We start from the raw sequence: 16,896 nt of genomic DNA on the forward strand, positions 1-16,896 counted from the left end.
AGTGTTGGCCTAATTCTGTTTCTGTTGAAGCCAGTGGTAAATATCTCATTGATTTCAAAGGAAGTAGAGTTAAAAGAGTGCTGAACACTTTGGAAAAATCCCACCTTCAGAGCTCTGTTCATCCAGCTTTGGCCCTTGCATTTGACCAGCCCCCTGGCTTCAGGGGTCAGTCTGTATACAAGAAAGCTGCTTAATGCTCAATAACCTTTGCAGAGTTTGGAATTTCACTCTTTACTTAAATCACTAACTGGACTGACTTTCTTGCTAAACTGGACTGCTGGGCTTTCAGACAGCATGAGATCCATAGACTTCTCTGTCAACCTGTTACATAAGCTTGGTTTGACAAGCCAGGCATTGCCGCTTTCACTGTGTGTTGCAATCGTCACTTATTCACTGAATGGGGATTAGCAAATGACTGGGGAGGAGAATAAATTATTTTGCAGTCACCTGATAGTTTAAATACTATAGTATAGGTAAGGTCTATGCAGTAGCTAATCTGACAGGCATTAGTGCTTCATGCTGCTAATTTCTGCTGACAAACACTGATCATATTTTTATTACACCCTTGCATTTCACCCTGTGCAGCAAATTACTTATTGAAAGGCAATGGAGTGGACAGATCCCATTTCCATATTTTTACTTTTTGTCCTGACTGTTCTGTTTATTATGAAAACTGAAAAATTCTGGAATAGCAGCTTCAGAGAGGATTTTCCCCCAGGACCAAAGCCTTTACCCATCATTGGAAATCTGCATATAATGAACCTGAAGAGGCCCTACCGGACTATGCTGGAGGTAAATCTTTTTGGTGTTTGTATTGTCACATTGTTCACCAAACCACATTATCCCAAAGGTCAGAGGGTATCCTCCATCCCTTCTACCTGTCACTATCCTGATGTGTGATGCAATGTTAAATATAGGATCATTTTGCCTGACCCTGTGGAAAAATTATCCAGTGTGGGTTGAGCAAGAGAGACAGAGCTTACAGATAGAAACCTGCAGTGAAAACCTGGCCTAATTGAAGGCAGTAGCAAAACTTCTATTGGTTTCAATATGACCAGGATCTTACCTATGATGTCCATTTACTTTGGAATGTTATGGATCCCTAACATCAGTCATGTCATAGAATCACAGAATATCAGGGTTGGAAGGGACCTCAAGAGGTCATCTAGTCCAACCCCCTGCTCAAAGCAGGACCAATCCCCAACTAAATCATCCCAGCCAGGGCTTTGTCAAGCCTGACCTTAAAAACTTCTAAGGAAGGAGATTCTACCACCTCCGTAGGTAACCCATTCCAGTGCTTCACTACCCTCCTAGTGAAAAAGTTTTTTTCCTAATATCCAACCTAAACCCCCACAACTGCAACTTGAAACCATTACTCCTTGCTCTATCATCTGGTACCACTGAGAACAGTCTAGATCCATCCTTTTTGGAAACCCCTTTCAGGTAGTTGAAAGCAGCTATCAAATCCCCCCTCATTCTTCTTTTCCGTAGACTAAACAATCCCAGTTCCCTCAGCCGCTCCTCATAAGTCATGTGCTCCAGCCCCCTAATAATTTTTGTTGACCTCCTCATGTCCATGAGCCCAGCATTGTATATAAATGTTCGCATGCTTATACTTGCCACATCTAGCATAAATTTGACAGAGCTTCTTAGTAATTCTAATGCATGCTAGAAACTGACACAAAGGTCTGATTTTCAGCTGGATCTGAATAGATTCCACTTTGGGGGCACAAGTTTGCGTCAACATATAAGTCTACTCACTATGAATTCTGAGCACAAATAGAAGTTAGACATTTTACTATGCAGTTTATGTGGACAAGTTAGATGTTTCAGTACTCTAACAGCAGGTGCAAATTTGTATCCACAAACATGAATGCCTTCCCTAAAGATCAGGTTTCAGAGTAACAGCCGTGTTAGTCTGTATTCGCAAAAAGAAAAGGAGTACTTGTGGCACCTTAGAGACTAACCAATTTATTTGAGCATGAGCTTTCGTGAGCTACAGCTCACTTCATCAGATGCATACCGTGGAAACTGCAGCAGACTTTGTGAGCTTTCGTGAGCTACAGCTCACTTCATCAGATGCATACCGTGGAAACTGCAGCAGACTTTGTATATATAAAGTCTGCTGCAGTTTCCACGGTATGCATCTGATGAAGTGAGCTGTAGCTCACGAAAGCTCATGCTCAAATAAATTGGTTAGTCTCTAAGGTGCCACAAGTACTCCTTTTCTTTTTCCCTAAAGATCAGACTCAGAGGAGACAGAGTTGTGTTGTATGACCATTTCTTTGAATATTTGTCTAAATTAACCTTTTTGCCTCAACAAATTTTACAAGCAAACTGGACCAAATAGATCCCTGGTGCAACACCACTGACTTCCATGGATGAATTTGGCCCACTATGTTTAGCATTTAGTATTCAAGCCTCTACTAGATACATAGATAAAAAGTCTGAAACCTTATACTCACACTGAATTGAAATGTTTAAAATTAAAGAGAACCCTGACTTGAGAAAATATTTTTACCAAATTCTACTCTCAGCTGCAACAGCCTAACATTGGAGTAACTGCCAGGCATCCGGTTTTCGATGTTAAAAGTCTGGTTGGCAACGCAGCAGGGCCTTGGGACTAAGACAGGCTCCCTGCCTGCCCTGGCTCCACGCAGCTTCGGGAAGCAGCCGCCAGGTTCCTACAGCCCCTAGGTGCATGGGTGATGAGGGAGGCTCCATGCGCTGCCCTCACACCAAGTGCTGGCTCCCCAATCCCCTGCCCCAGCCCAGAGCCCCTTCCTGCACCTCAAACTCCTCATCCCCAGCCCCATCCCAGAGCCTGCACCCCCAGTCAGAGCCCTCACCTCCCCGCACCCCAACCCGGAGCCCTCTCCCACACCCCAAACCCCTCATCCCCGGCCCTGCCCCAGAGCCCGCACCCCCAGCCAGAGTCCTCACCTCCCTGCTTTGAAACTCCTTGCCCCAGCCTGGAGCCCTCTCCTGCACCCCAAACCCCTCATCCCCAGCCCCTCCCCAGAGCCCTCACCCCCAGCCAGAGCCCTCACCCCTCTCCCACACCCCAACCCCCTGCCCCAGCCCAGTGAAAGTGACTGAAGGTGGGGGAGAGCGAGTGACAGAGGGAGGCGGGATGGAGCAAGTGGGGGGCGGGGCCTCGGGGAAAGGGCGGGGAAAGGGTGTTCCGTTTTGTGCGATTAGAAAGTTGGCAACCCTACTGCATCACCATCAATGGAGTTACACTGGTTTTATACAAGTGTAGCTGGCTCTATGGTACTGCTTATAATTAGCTAGATTCATATCTTCTGTGGTTGTTGAATAATTGCATTTTTTTTTAATTCAATTGCTTCATGAGATGCATGCAGACAATGAAATGACCAGGCCTGGCCCAAGGACTTGGAAGTCCAGGCATCTGAAAATATATCTGCAATGTAAATAAATCAGCTTCAAGTTTGGACAAAACAAATCTGTGAAATACTTCTTGCAAATAGACTTATGGGGGTGTGTGTACATATAAACAATGCAAATATTTTCAATGCTAACTAAAGACTCTGAAACCAAACTCTCCTTGCCTCTTTGAGCCAGCAGAGGAGGAGATTTGATCTGAAAAGCATGAAACAAAAGGAAAATGGTAACATGAGAAGCAGAGTTAGGATTTTAAGCTCAAAATGAGGCTAACCTGATTAACGTGTTGGGCAGCTCCTTCACCATAGAGGAGTCCTCAGACCTGCATAGAGCTAATATCTCTGGCTTCTGGGTCACCACCCCACATAGCATCTGGCAAAGAAGTGGGAGCGGGTCTGACTGGTGTGCTGCTGTGCTCCAACAATCCCGGGGAATCAATTCAGCCAGCATACTTTAAAGCAGCCCCATGACTGCTGTAAACTCTGTCTCTGGGCTGCAATAGAACCGGACCTCAGATCAGGGAGGTGCAACCAGCTCCTTTTCATTCTCTATTCCCTGCTGAGCTGCACCCTGTGGACGTTGGGTACAGACAAGAAACTGTCCCTATATTTTCATGCTCATCAGCTGAACAGATTGATTTAGACTGTAAGAGCTTTGTCACCATGACTGTATTTATGCAGCACCTAGCACAATAAGGTTCTAGTACTGATTGAACACTTTGGGAACTATAGGGTGACCAGGTAGCAAGTGTGAAAAATCAGGACACGTTTTTGGAGGGGGACTCTATTTGTGTATATAAGACAAAGCCCCTAATATCAGGACATCTGGTCAACTTAGGGCATTATGACCCAGTGGGAGTTAGACACTTAAATACCTTTGAGGATCTGGGCCTATCATAATTAATAATTAAAACATCTAATGATAGCCATATTACTAACCACTGGTTCTTTTTCTCTGCACTTAGGAAAGAATTTGACATTGGCATAACATACAGTCATGATGGCAAAATAGTGTTGAACCAGCTGTGAATTTCACTTCTTTCTTTAAGTCATTGTATTTTCTTCCCCATTTAAGCTGTCCAAAAAGTATGGCCCAGTCTTCAGCATTCAGATGGGATGCCAGAAAATGGTGGTGCTGTCGGGATACGAGATGGTGAAGGAGGCTCTTGTGAACCAGGCAGATGCATTTGCAGAGAGACCTAAAATCCCAGTATTTGCAGATACTTCAAAAGGATATGGTGACAGTTTTCTTGTTACTCATAAGCCTAACTTACTCAAGCAAGTGGAATGGCTTCTCTGTGGAGGGAGCAAATGGCTTAGGGGCTGGCATGCCAATTTGGATCAGTATGTATGTCAATCAGCATAAATTAGGAGTAACTTCAGAGAAGTCCGTGGACTTGAGGCTAAAAGTGGTGTGAGTGAGAGCAGAAACAGCCTTAATGAGCCATGAGTTCCTTAGAACTACTCATACCCCCTGTACCCATGTCTAAGGGAGACTAAGTTGAGGTCACATGCTGTAAAAGCATAAGGAGATGGACACTGACATGGCAGCATTGCCGACTTTCATGATATTGTTGTGAGTCTCATGATATTGGGTGTTTTTATAAAGCCCCAGCTCCTGGAATCATGTGAAACATCTACTCGTATTTAACATACAAATTAGTTTCTAATGCTGGTGAGTGTGTTTCAGGTTCCACACTGTGCTGCTCCACAGAGGATGTGAGTCGTTACAACCCCAAATTACAATAGCTTGGCTGTTTAGCTCAAACAGTAGCTGCTAGTGCTTTCAGCACTGGAGGTGTTTGATTTAATCCCCTTTGTATCAGCTGTGAAAGCCCCTGTTACACTAGCTCTGGTTGAGGTAAAAGCTTGAAATATGAATCTGAAAGACTGAAAATCCAGAAGGCAAGTACAGAATATACAATTTGTTGTTTTTTTAAAATTCGTTACTTTTTAAAATCTTATTATTTTTTGGGACCTGACTGGTGACTTTTAATGCTTGGGGTTGACAATATGGAAATAGTCACCTCTCTAGTTTCACTTACACCTTCCCCTGCCTCCCCTTCTGGGTCCTCAGCCACCATCATAGGCCCCAATCCTCCAAAGAGCTCCTTGCAATGGAATTCTGTGCCAATTCAGAGCTAATACCAGAACTGGAGTAATTAGCCTCTCTTAACCATTGGTGGGATGGTTGTAAATAAGTCTAGGGCAGATAATCTTGCCTATTCAGGAAAGTACATAAGCAAGTTCTTTACTTTAAGCATGTATTTAACTCCTATTGACATCAATGGGACTTAAACTATGCTTAAAGTTGAGCATGCACTTAATACTTTACTAAATAGAGATGTCTTCCTGAATCAGGGCTTCACTGAGTACAAAGGAGTATGATTGAGAGGAAGGGAATGTACCTTGGGTATGACCTCTGAATTTGGCCCATGCTTGAGATAATGATTTTTCTGGATGTTTTTGTTAGACTGAGTGATTATAAAGCTCAACAAATATGTCTTATAAATTACAATTTAAAGAACTCAGATAAATTCTTTGATCTAATTTACCACACTGCAAAACCATATAAAATCAATATCAAAATCAAAAACCATTCTGATTACTGTAGTTTATAAATAATTTGTTAATTTATTATGGTGTGTCTTAAGGCTGGTGGAAGTGTTTCTCATTTCAAAATGTCCATGATACTGGGATGGAAAAAACATAAAAAAATGTTGATTACATTTTCACGAAAAAAATCTGTTCTATCAGATGTGCAACTGGGCAAACATTTTCAACATTCAGATTTTCAATGAAAATTTTTGTCTGAATTTTGACCCCAGAAACCCCCCAAAAACTTAAGAACAATTTCATGAAAAATTCCCTCCCCCATTTTTGACCAGCTCTAGCGCATCAAAACGAATGTTCTGGGTGTAAGGTTATATCTCTAAGAAGCATTTATTTTAATTATTCTGCTGACTTGAAGCTCTCCCTCCACTTCAGGTATTATTTTTTCTCATGGCAATAACTGGAAAGTGATGCGAAGATTTACTCTCACGACCTTACGAGACTTTGGAATGGGCAAGAGGGCCATAGAGGACCGGATTGTTGAAGAGAACGGATTTCTGACAAAGGATATTGAATCTCGTAAAGGTGGGTGTGTGTTTCACTTCACAGACACTTCTAACATTTGTTGCATGTGCCTCTGAAGAGGCACCAAGACAAAATTTGTCATCATCTCATCCAACATCCACCTTTTTAGGAAATGTCGCCATCCAGGTTGTGTTGATTTTGACATCTTTTTTTCAGCAACTGGTTGCACTGCAAAGCATTTTGTGAAGCCGTGAGATTTTTACACCACTCCATTGCTCTCTTTCTGCTGGGCACGCATGGCCTGCTCAAGCCAGCCTTTCGATCTAGAAGGCGTGAAACCATAGCCCCTCCCCTTGTTCGTCCCCAGTCGGTGGGACCTGGAAATGGAAGGCCTCATGCACTGTGAGCCATGTGACCAGCTCTATTAAACTACTGGGGCAGATGTTCCATGGACAAAATGTGTCTCCCCGTGTGCGGTTCCTCCATTAGTGACAATCTTTGATTAGTTCAGAGGCACCAGGAATTGAAATGAAAGGGACCTGCAAGAACAGAATATCTATAAAACAAACACATTTGTTTCCCTAGTTTAACATAGAGCCCTAAATGCCCTTTGTTGTAACATGCCCTAGAATAGGGGACATAGTCCTAGATCCTCAAAGATATTTAGGTGTCTAATTCCATCTGAAATCATTATACCTTTGAGGATCTGAGCACTAATATACAGTTAGTTTTCTTTTTATTCAGTATCATCCAGTATGATGACCCAGTATTATTCTTACTTGGCTTTTTACTGTGAATTGCAGAAGACAGCTGTTAGATTATTAGAGTTGGGTGTTTGTAATGACATGTGGCACTTATCTATATACAGGTTTCAGAGGAACAGCCGTGTTAGTCTGTATTCGCAAAAAGAAAAGGAGTACTTGTGGCACCTTAGAGACTAACCAATTTATTTGAGCATGAGCTTTTGTGAGCTACAGCTCACTTCATCAGATGCATACCGTGGAAACTGTAGCAGACTTTATATATACACAGAGAATATGAAACAATACCTCCTCCCACCCCACTGTCCTGCTGGTAATAGCTTATCTAAAGTGATCATCAGGTGGGCCATTTCCAGCACAAATCCAGGTTTTCTCACCCTCCACCCCCCCACACAAATTCACTCTCCTGCTGGTGCTAGCCCATCCAAAGTGACAACTCTTTACATAATCAAGTCGGGCTATTTCCTGCATAAATCCAGGTTTTCTCACATCCCCCCCACCCCCATACACACACAAACTCACTCTCCTGCTGGTAATAGCTCATCTAAACTGACCACTCTCCAAGTTTAAATCCAAGTTAAACCAGAACATCTGGGGGGGGGGGATAGGAAAAAACCAGAGGAAACAGGCTACCTTGCATAATGACTTAGCCACTCCCAGTCTCTATTTAAGCCTAAATTAATAGTATCCAATTTGCAAATGAATTCCAATTCAGCAGTTTCTCGCTGGAGTCTGGATTTGAAGTTTTTTTGTTTTAAGATAGCGACCTTCATGTCTGTGATTGCGTGACCAGAGAGATTGAAGTGTTCTCCGACTGGTTTATGAATGTTATAATTCTTGACATCTGATTTGTGTCCATTTATTCTTTTACGTAGAGACTGTCCAGTTTGACCAATGTACATGGCAGAGGGGCATTGCTGGCACATGATGGCATATATCACATTGGTGGATGTGCAGGTGAATGAGCCTATCTGATAGCGAGAAACTGCTGAATTGGAATTCATTTGCAAATTGGATACTATTAATTTAGGCTTAAATAGAGACTGGGAGTGGCTAAGTCATTATGCAAGGTAGCCTGTTTCCTCTGGTTTTTTCCTACCCCCCCCCCCCCCAGATGTTCTGGTTTAACTTGGATTTAAACTTGGAGAGTGGTTTGGATGAGCTATTACCAGCAGGAGAGTGAGTTTGTGAGTGTATGGGGGTGGGGGGGATGTGAGAAAACCTGGATTTATGCAGGAAATAGCCCGACTTGATTATGTAAAGAGTTGTCACTTTGGATGGGCTAGCACCAGCAGGAGAGTGAATTTGTGTGGGGGGGTGGAGGGTGAGAAAACCTGGATTTGTGCTGGAAATGGCCCACCTGATGATCACTTTAGATAAGCTATTACCAGCAGGACAGTGGGGTGGGAGGAGGTATTGTTTCATATTCTCTGTGTATATATAAAGTCTGCTGCAGTTTCCACGGTATGCATCTGATGAAGTGAGCTGTAGCTCACGAAAGCTCATGCTCAAATAAATTGGTTAGTCGCTAAGGTGCCACAAGTACTCCTTTTCTTTTTATCTATATACAGTTTGTGAATGGTGTTTGATTTTATCAGCTCTCTGCATATTTATCCCCTTATGGCTGTCCTCTGCTGTATTCTTGAATCATACTTCTTGTGCTAAGGAGAGGGAGGCTGGTGTCTGGATGTCTGCCTCTGAATGGAAGTCTTTGACGATCATCAGTTGAATGAGCCTTGCCCTAGCAGAACAATGGGATGGTTGCAACCTAAGTAAAACCAGTTTTTCAAGTGTGGACTCTATTGAATGGTAACCACGGGAGAGAAGTCCTTGGTTACCTGAGGGAGGTTTTGAGGCTGACCAGGAGATTCACATGACAGAAGGGATTAGAAGTTACAAAAGGAGCAGGTCTCTTCTGAGCAGCTTTGTCACACCAACCAGAACTGGAAGAGAAAACTGACCTGGAGGAGTGAGGTCTATGAGAGGGGACCTGTTAGGGTTGCCAGCTTTCTAACTGCTGAAAACCAGACCCCCGAGGTCCCATCCTCACTCCCCTTCCCCTCTTCCCCCTGCTTCTGCTCCACCTCTTCTCCAAGGCCAAGCCCCCGCTCACTCCTTTCCTCCCCTCCCTCCCCCTTCCTCATCACTGGGTTGTCTCTACCTCCCTCCCCCAACCCCCAACTGGGCTCACTCTGCTCTGGGGCTGGGACAGGAGTTGTAGCCTGTCTCAGAGCCTACCTGCCTGCAGATAGGAGGTGGAACTGGCTGACCAGGGGCTGGCACAGGTTGATGACCCAGCACCTGCATCCCACCCCGAAGCCCCGGCGGTAACCAGACTTTTGGTGTCTGGTCAGTGCATCTGACCAGACACTGCCAGGTCCCCTTTTCCACCAGACTTTCTGGTTGAAAACCAGGCATCTGGCAACCCTTCCTGGGACCCTAAAAGACATTGAACAGATCCCAAAGAATGCTCAAGAGTGGTGAGGAAACTGAGGCATACAGGGAGGGGAGGTTGAGGGAGGGTACAGTTTGGGAGTGCTGGAGGGGTATGTGTGCACTGGGAGGAGGTATTGGGGAATACTGGAGGGGCTATCTGGGGGTTGCTGAAGGGAGACCTGCAGTCTCATGCCTGAGGTAGGAGGGAAAGTCGCTCCCTGTCATGGTGGCAAGGCGGCTGGCTCAGACCCAGGACACAGTGCCAGCCATCAGTCAGCACCTCCCTATGGGATTCTCCCTTACCCCAGAGTTGGGAGCCAGAGCTAGGGTTGGCGGGAACCTGCAGCTGCGGGGAATGGACCAATCAGCTGTGCCTGCAGGGGAGGGACCAGTTGGGGCCCAGAGACCTGCTGTTTCTGAGCTGCAATGTCTGCTCCGCAAAAATCCCAGACATTTCCTCTGATTTGAAAAATCCACCCACTCAGAGGGTTGCCAGGCATCCAGCTTTCGACCGGAACGCCTGGTTGAAAAGAGACCCTGGTGGCTCCAGTCAGCGGCACAGGGAGGGACCCAGGGCTAAGGCAGGCTCACCGCCTGCCCTAGCTCTGCACGGCTCCCGGAAGCGGCCACCAGGTCCTTGCAACCTGTAGGTGCATGGGTGGCCAGGGAGGCTCCGCGTGCTGCTCCCACCCTGAGTGCCTGCCCCACAGCTCCCATTGGCTGGGAACTGCAACCAATGGGAGCTGCAGGGACGGCACCTGCAGGCATGAGGGGAGCGGGTAGAGCCTCTCTAGCTGCCTATGCACCATGGGGCTGCAGGGACCTGATGGCTGCTTTCTGTGAGCTGCAGTAAGTGCCACCAGGACCCCAAACCCCCTCCTGCACCCCAACCCCCTGCCCCAGCCCTGAGCCCACTTCTGCACCCCAAACCCCTCATCCCCGGCCCCACCCCAGAGCCCGCAGCACCAGATGGAGTCCTCACCCTCCCCCCTTCCGCACTCCAACCCTCTGGCCCAGCCTGGAGCGCTCTCCCACACCCTGAACCCCTCATTTCTGATTCCACCTGGAGCCTCTACCCTCAACCGGAGCCCTCACCACCCTCCCACACCCCAACCCCAACTCCCTGCCCCATCCCGGTGAAAGCGAGTGAGGGTGGGGGAGAGCGAGCGATGGAGGGAGGGGGGGATGCAGCAAGTGGGGGTAGGGTCTGGAAGAAGGGGCGTGACAGGGGGCAAGGTGTAGATGTTCGGTTTTCAGTGCCATTCAAAAGTTGGCAGCCCTACGAAGGGCAGAGGATCAAAAAAGAGGAAATGTCTGGGAAAACCTGGATGAATGGTAACCTTAACAGAATCACACTTCCAGAGAATGGGTACTGGACAATCTATGCCCAGGGAGCGAGCCTAGAGGCTGAAGAAAGAGACAGTGCCAGAAGACTCTCAGAGCTTAAAAGATCACAGAGCCAGCAGATGGGCCCAAACCCAGCAGCTTGGTGAGTGTCGCGAAAAAGGACTTTTGGCCTATGATAGTGGTTAAGGCCCTAGGCTGGAACTCAGGTAGAGCTGGGGTCAATGCCTGAGTCTGCCAGTCTTCAAGAAAACCACTTAATCTTTGCTTGACTCAGTTCTCTATCTGTAACATGGGAATTAATAATAATTCTTGTCTCCACCCTTTTTCCTGTCTATTTAGGTTGTGAGCACTTTGAAGCAGGGACTGTTTCTCGCTATGTGTATTTACAATGTCTATCACAACGGTGCCATGATCTTGATTTGCCGGCCTCTAGGTACTACTGTAATAGAAGTACATTGTAATAACTCACTATTAACCATGCTCTTTGCACAATCTCTTCTTGCATTTGAACACTGTTTTTAGGAAAGCCCTTTGAGATCACTACAATTATAAATGCTGCAGTGGCCAATATCATTGTGTCAATATTACTTGGAGAACGGTTTGACTACAAAAACCCCACCTTCTTAAGACTGCTAAGTTTGATGAGTGAAAACGCCAGGCTGGCTGGAAGTCCGTCAGTTACGGTAATTCTGGTGATTTTAAAGTCACTATTCAAGTGCATGCAATACTCACACCGTAACTGTGTGCTGTATACAGTATATGACATCAAATCATTTCTACCAATCAGAATAGTCCAACAAATTAGAGGACGATACATATGTCTGTCTAGCTCTACGCCCCTACGCTTACCATCATATTAAGTGGGTGTCTGCCAGATATTTATGGATTTATCCTCACAACATCCATGTGAAATATTATTTTCCTCATTTGACTGATGGTGAAATGAGGCACAGAGAGATTAAGTGACTTGCCCTAGGTTATGTAGGAAGTCAGTGACAGAGCTGGGAATTGAACCTACCTCTCCTGGATCCACACGTAGTTCCTTAATAACAAACCCATTAAACCTGTCTGAGAATAATTCATCTGAAGTACTGTGGCAGTTGTGTATCAAGTCTGGAGAACATGAACCAAACTAGCTCTGAAATGAATTCCTTAGTAGTTCATATATTTCCCAGCATGGTGGTAGTGGAAATACAGGTAATATCCTTCTGCTCCAGAAAAACTGAGTGTTTCAGTTCCCAGAGTACCAGCACCTCTAATCCCCTCTAGTGTCTCTGAGCACAGCCCCTCTAGGTCTCATGCCCTAGACCATCACCTGCCTCTCAAGATGGAATCCTGGAATTCACCCACTCTCAGACTAGGTCCTAGGTTGCACTCCCCTGCTTAACAACCACGATCACTCCAGCAGCAGGTCTGACCTATGCAGAGGCCTTGGGTATTGGTGCATCTTGATTCATTGATCACAGATTCCAAAGTGAAAGGGTCCATTGCAATCATCTAATCCGACCTCCTGTATCGCCCAGGCTGTCGAACTCCCCCCAAATAATTTCTAGAGCTGATCTTTTAGAAAAATCATCCAAGCTTGATTTAAAAATTGTCAGTGATGGAGAATCCACCACAACCCTCAGTAAATTGTTTGTGGTTAATTACTCTCACTGTTAAAAATGTACACATTATTTCCAGTCTGGATTTGTCTAGTTTCAGTTTCCCGCCTTTGCATCATATTATACCTTCTCTGCTAGACTGAAGTCCCAATTATCAAATATTTGTTCCCCATGTAGCTACTTATAGACTGTGTGATCAAGTCACCCCTTAACTTTCTCTTTATTAAGCTAAATAAATTGAGCTCCTTGAGTCTATCACCATAAGGCAGGGTTTTCTAATCCTTTAATTGTTCTTGTGGATCTTCCCTGAAATCTCTCCAATTTTTCAACATCCTTCTTGAATTGTGAAACCAGAACTGGACCCAGTATTCCAGTAGTGGTCATACCAATGCCAATTATAAAGGTAAATAATCTCTCTACTCCTACTTGATATTCCCCTGTTTATGCCCAGGATTCCCAGGATTATATTAGCTCTTTTGGCCACAGCATCACAATGGGAGCTAATGTTCAGCTGATTCTCCACCCCCACCCCCAAATCTTTGTTAGAGTCACTGCTTCCCAGGAGAGAGTCCCTTATCATGTAAGTATGACCTACATTCTTTGTTCCTAGAGGTATACATTTACATTTAGCCATACTAAAATGCAGGGCTGTACCTAGGGCGGTTTGGGGCCTGGAACAGAAGCAAAAGCTCTTCTTCAGGTGAAAGGGGCGGGGCTGGGGGTAGGCTCCCCCAGCCAGCGGTCCACACACTGCCCATGTGGCACTGGCCAATTGCGCCAACCCGCAGGGCTCCCCAAATCCCCTAGGGACAACTCTGCTAAAACGCAAAGCACTTGCTTGCGCCCAGTTTACCAAGCAATACAAATCACTCTGACCTCTTCATTATTTACCATTCCCCCAGTCTTTGTGTCATCTGCAAATTTTATCTGTGGTGATTTTATGTTTTCTTCCAGGCCACTGATAACAATGTTAAATAGTGTAGGGCCAAGAACCGATCCCTGCAGAACGCCACTGGAAGCACACCTGCTTGATGACAATTCCCAATTTACAAATACATTTGGGGACCACTCCATTAGGCAGTTTTAATCCGTCTAATGTGTGCCATGATAATTCTATATCTTTCTAGATTTTTTATTACAATGTTGTGCTGTACCAAATCAAAGGCCTTATAGAAGTCTAAGTTTATTACTATTATCTTTATCAACCAAATTTGTAATCTCATTAAAAAAAATCAAGTTAATTTCACAGAATCTGTTTTCCATAAGTGCATGCTGATTTCCATTAATTACATTACCCTCCTTTAATTCTTTATTAATCAAGTCCCACATCAGCTGGTCCACTATCTTACCTGAGATCAATGTCAATTATCCGAGTCACCCCATTCACCCTTTCTAAAAATTGTCAAAACATCTCTGCTTGTGGCACACAATAATTTAGTCTCATCCAGGTTATTGGGCTCAATAAGGGGTAACTGGCTGGGGCCTCCCATGTGTAGAAGATCAGACTAGATGATCTGGTGTCCCTCCTGGCCTATGTCTGTACCCTGCTGTTCTGTTCCCTCCGGGGCAATGACAGTAGTAATTAGAAACCAAAAAGCCTCCTTAGGAGAAAGTATTATTTATTTAGAACAAAAAGCAATTCAGAGAAAAACCAATCTTAAAAACAAATGTTTAGGACAGTGACGAAGCTCCTCCATTCCTGTCTCTTTCTGGCAAGTCTTTCAGTGGTTCCCCAGCTGTGCCCCAGCTCGGCTTTTTTTTCAGCTCGGCTTCCACAGCTCTTCGTCATGTTGTTTTCGGGCAGCCTCATTTTCGCTTGCCTTCAGGTGTCCATCTTATTGCTACTCTGGTGATGGAGTCAGTTTCCATCCAAAGCACATGGCCAATCCATCTCCAACGCCTCTTGCTCATATCTTCTTGGCTGCACTGTGTGAATAGATCCTGGTTTGAGATTGTTCAGGGCCGAAAGATACGGAGGATTTTTCTGAGGCAGGTTAGATGGAATGAAGACAACTGGGACATGTGTCATACTTTGTCATTCCCCAACATTCTGCACTATAAAGTAATGTTGAAAAGTCTCCTGTATGCATGTCTAATTCTTCCCTAAGGCTGTCCATGCCCTGGGCCCAATTCCTTCAGACTCTTCCACAGAACCTGTCAGTATCAGCCTGCCGCCTTAGAGTAGTGACCCCCTGGACAGCCCCTGGTGACTGACCACCCCCTACCTCATCAGAGATTCAGAGAGCTTAAGGCCAGAAGGACCATAAAACTATCTAGTCTGACCTCCAGCATATCACAGAACATTAAATTTCACCCAGTTACCACTGTGTTGAACCCAATAACTTTGGTTAGACTAAAGCAGTGGTTCTCAGCCCACGGGCCACTTGTGGCCCAATCAGCATGCAGCTGCAGCCTATGTGACACCCTCAGGACCATACAGGTAGGATATCTATTGTGTGGATGCAGCCCACATAACACATAGAGAGCTGCATTTGTGACCCACAATGGTAAATAGGTTGAGAACCACTGGACTAAAGCATTTCAGTCCCGAGGAGACTAAACTGTTGTGTACCACAGGCAGAGAACAGGAGAGACCAAGGTGCCACCAATGCCTGAGGCACCTGCTGTGGCGTGGAAATGATGAGGTAGGACATGCCCAATTGATCCTAAAAGGTGACTCTCGGCTGCCAAGGAAGGTGAAATCCCACGCTTCTTAGTGGCCTTTTAAGTGTTTAGTGTCTCCCAGCTCCCATCCCAGCAGAACAAGGCCTGAGGGAGGAGGCAATATTCTTGAAGCAAGCAGTTTGGGCCATTGTCCCTTAAGTCTGTACTAGACTGTTCTTATCTCAGATGCCATTGTGTGGCTTCCTTGTTTGTCCTTCCTATAGCCCCTATTGAATTCACGCATTATAGTTTATAACAAACATTCCCCTACACTAATGTGTGTTATACAGTCCATCTAAATAACTAGGATACAAGTCAGTATTCATGGATTCTCCTACAGGATTCATAACATTTATTCCGTTTCAGCTCTCCCTTCTGTCACTACTGAATTTAAAAGAGAATCTGTATTAGCAGTAGAGCTGGTTGAAAAATGAAATGAGACTTTTGAAAAAAAATCATTTACTTGTGTTTTTTTCTGTACAAATTTGACATTTCAAGGTTTTTTTTGACAAGCTCTGGTTAGCAATATAGAGCCTCTGAGATACAGTTGAGCAGTTCTGATTCCATCCAGTGGAGGGCAGTAGTTACACATACACACTGTCCAGATTGTTACAATATATACAAAATGCCACTACTTAATCTACCTTCTGGGATACATGTTCAAGTGATAGAAAATTCATGATTGCTGGGTGGCACAATGCCAAAGGTGAAAGACCCAGGATATACAGCAGCCTCGGAATTCTTGCCCCATCCTGTGCCTCAAGACAGGCGGGGCCCCTGAGGATATGGGGCTTGTTAGCTGCTTGTACCCCCAACCACAGCATATAATCTTCCTGTGCCTCAATTTACTTATCTGCAAAATGGGCATAACGACAGTCACTTGCTTTTATGAATTGCTTTTAGATCTTTGGCAGATAAGTGCTATAGTAAGTGTTAAGTATTCTCATTACTTATTTTTGCTCACTCTGCCGTCTTAAATTCTTTCAGCTATATAACATGTGCCCAGCCCTTGGATTTCTACTCAGGAATTACAAGATTCTTTTGCACAACACAAGTGAATTGCATTCTTTTATACGGCTTACTTTCATAGAACGCCTCAAAGAACTGGACAAAAATGATCAGAGAAGTTTTATTGATGCATTCCTTGTAAGACAGCAAGAGGTAATTATGATTGCTGCAGACTTGTATATTTCCTTGTCATATTTTATATTTAAAAACAAATTTGCATGGAAATTTAGCATTGGTAAAGTATGCACCTAACAAACTAGCAGAGTTGAGCAAAGAGATTGCTATGACTAATGTATACAACAAATTTTGGCCCCAACTTTGCAATAAGAATTGCATGAGTGGAACACTTGGCCAGCATGGAGTCCCACTGGTTTCAGTAGTTCAGGAAGTCTACCTATGCAATTCTTGCAGCAACCAGGGATCAAAATCTCTTTCATTGCTAGTTGAATATCCCTCAGTTAATTGCAATTTCCTCAAATGTATTCATTGTTTGAATTTGCTTTACAAATGTCTTTCCAAATGTTTACTTGGAGAATCCAGAAAGATTCAAACTTCTAATTGTTTTGGTTACTTGTGATTGGCCAGATTAGTCAC

General features: G+C 44.7%; 1 protein-coding gene across 4 annotated transcripts in view; it reads left to right on the forward strand.

Moving 5' to 3' along the window:
* The first annotated feature begins 309 nt into the window (after window positions 1-309).
* Window positions 310-16,896, forward strand: part of LOC125634671 (cytochrome P450 2K4) — a 39,920-nt gene continuing 23,333 nt past the window's right edge. For 2 of the 4 annotated variants that reach the window (XM_048845734.2, XM_048845735.2), the window contains exons 1-5: window positions 312-792; window positions 4,480-4,642; window positions 6,393-6,542; window positions 11,549-11,709; window positions 16,282-16,455. In XM_048845734.2, the coding sequence (XP_048701691.1) occupies window positions 607-792; window positions 4,480-4,642; window positions 6,393-6,542; window positions 11,549-11,709; window positions 16,282-16,455 (834 nt within the window). In that variant the 5' untranslated portion in view covers window positions 312-606. Of the gene's footprint in view, window positions 793-4,479; window positions 4,643-6,392; window positions 6,543-11,548; window positions 11,710-16,281; window positions 16,456-16,896 lie in introns of all 4 variants that reach the window. The other 2 variants (XM_048845733.2, XM_048845732.2) reach the window with 2 other exon arrangements.

This window comes from Caretta caretta, chromosome 3 (assembly GCF_965140235.1).
Source record: "Caretta caretta isolate rCarCar2 chromosome 3, rCarCar1.hap1, whole genome shotgun sequence".
NCBI classification, from domain to species: Eukaryota; Metazoa; Chordata; order Testudines; family Cheloniidae; genus Caretta; species Caretta caretta.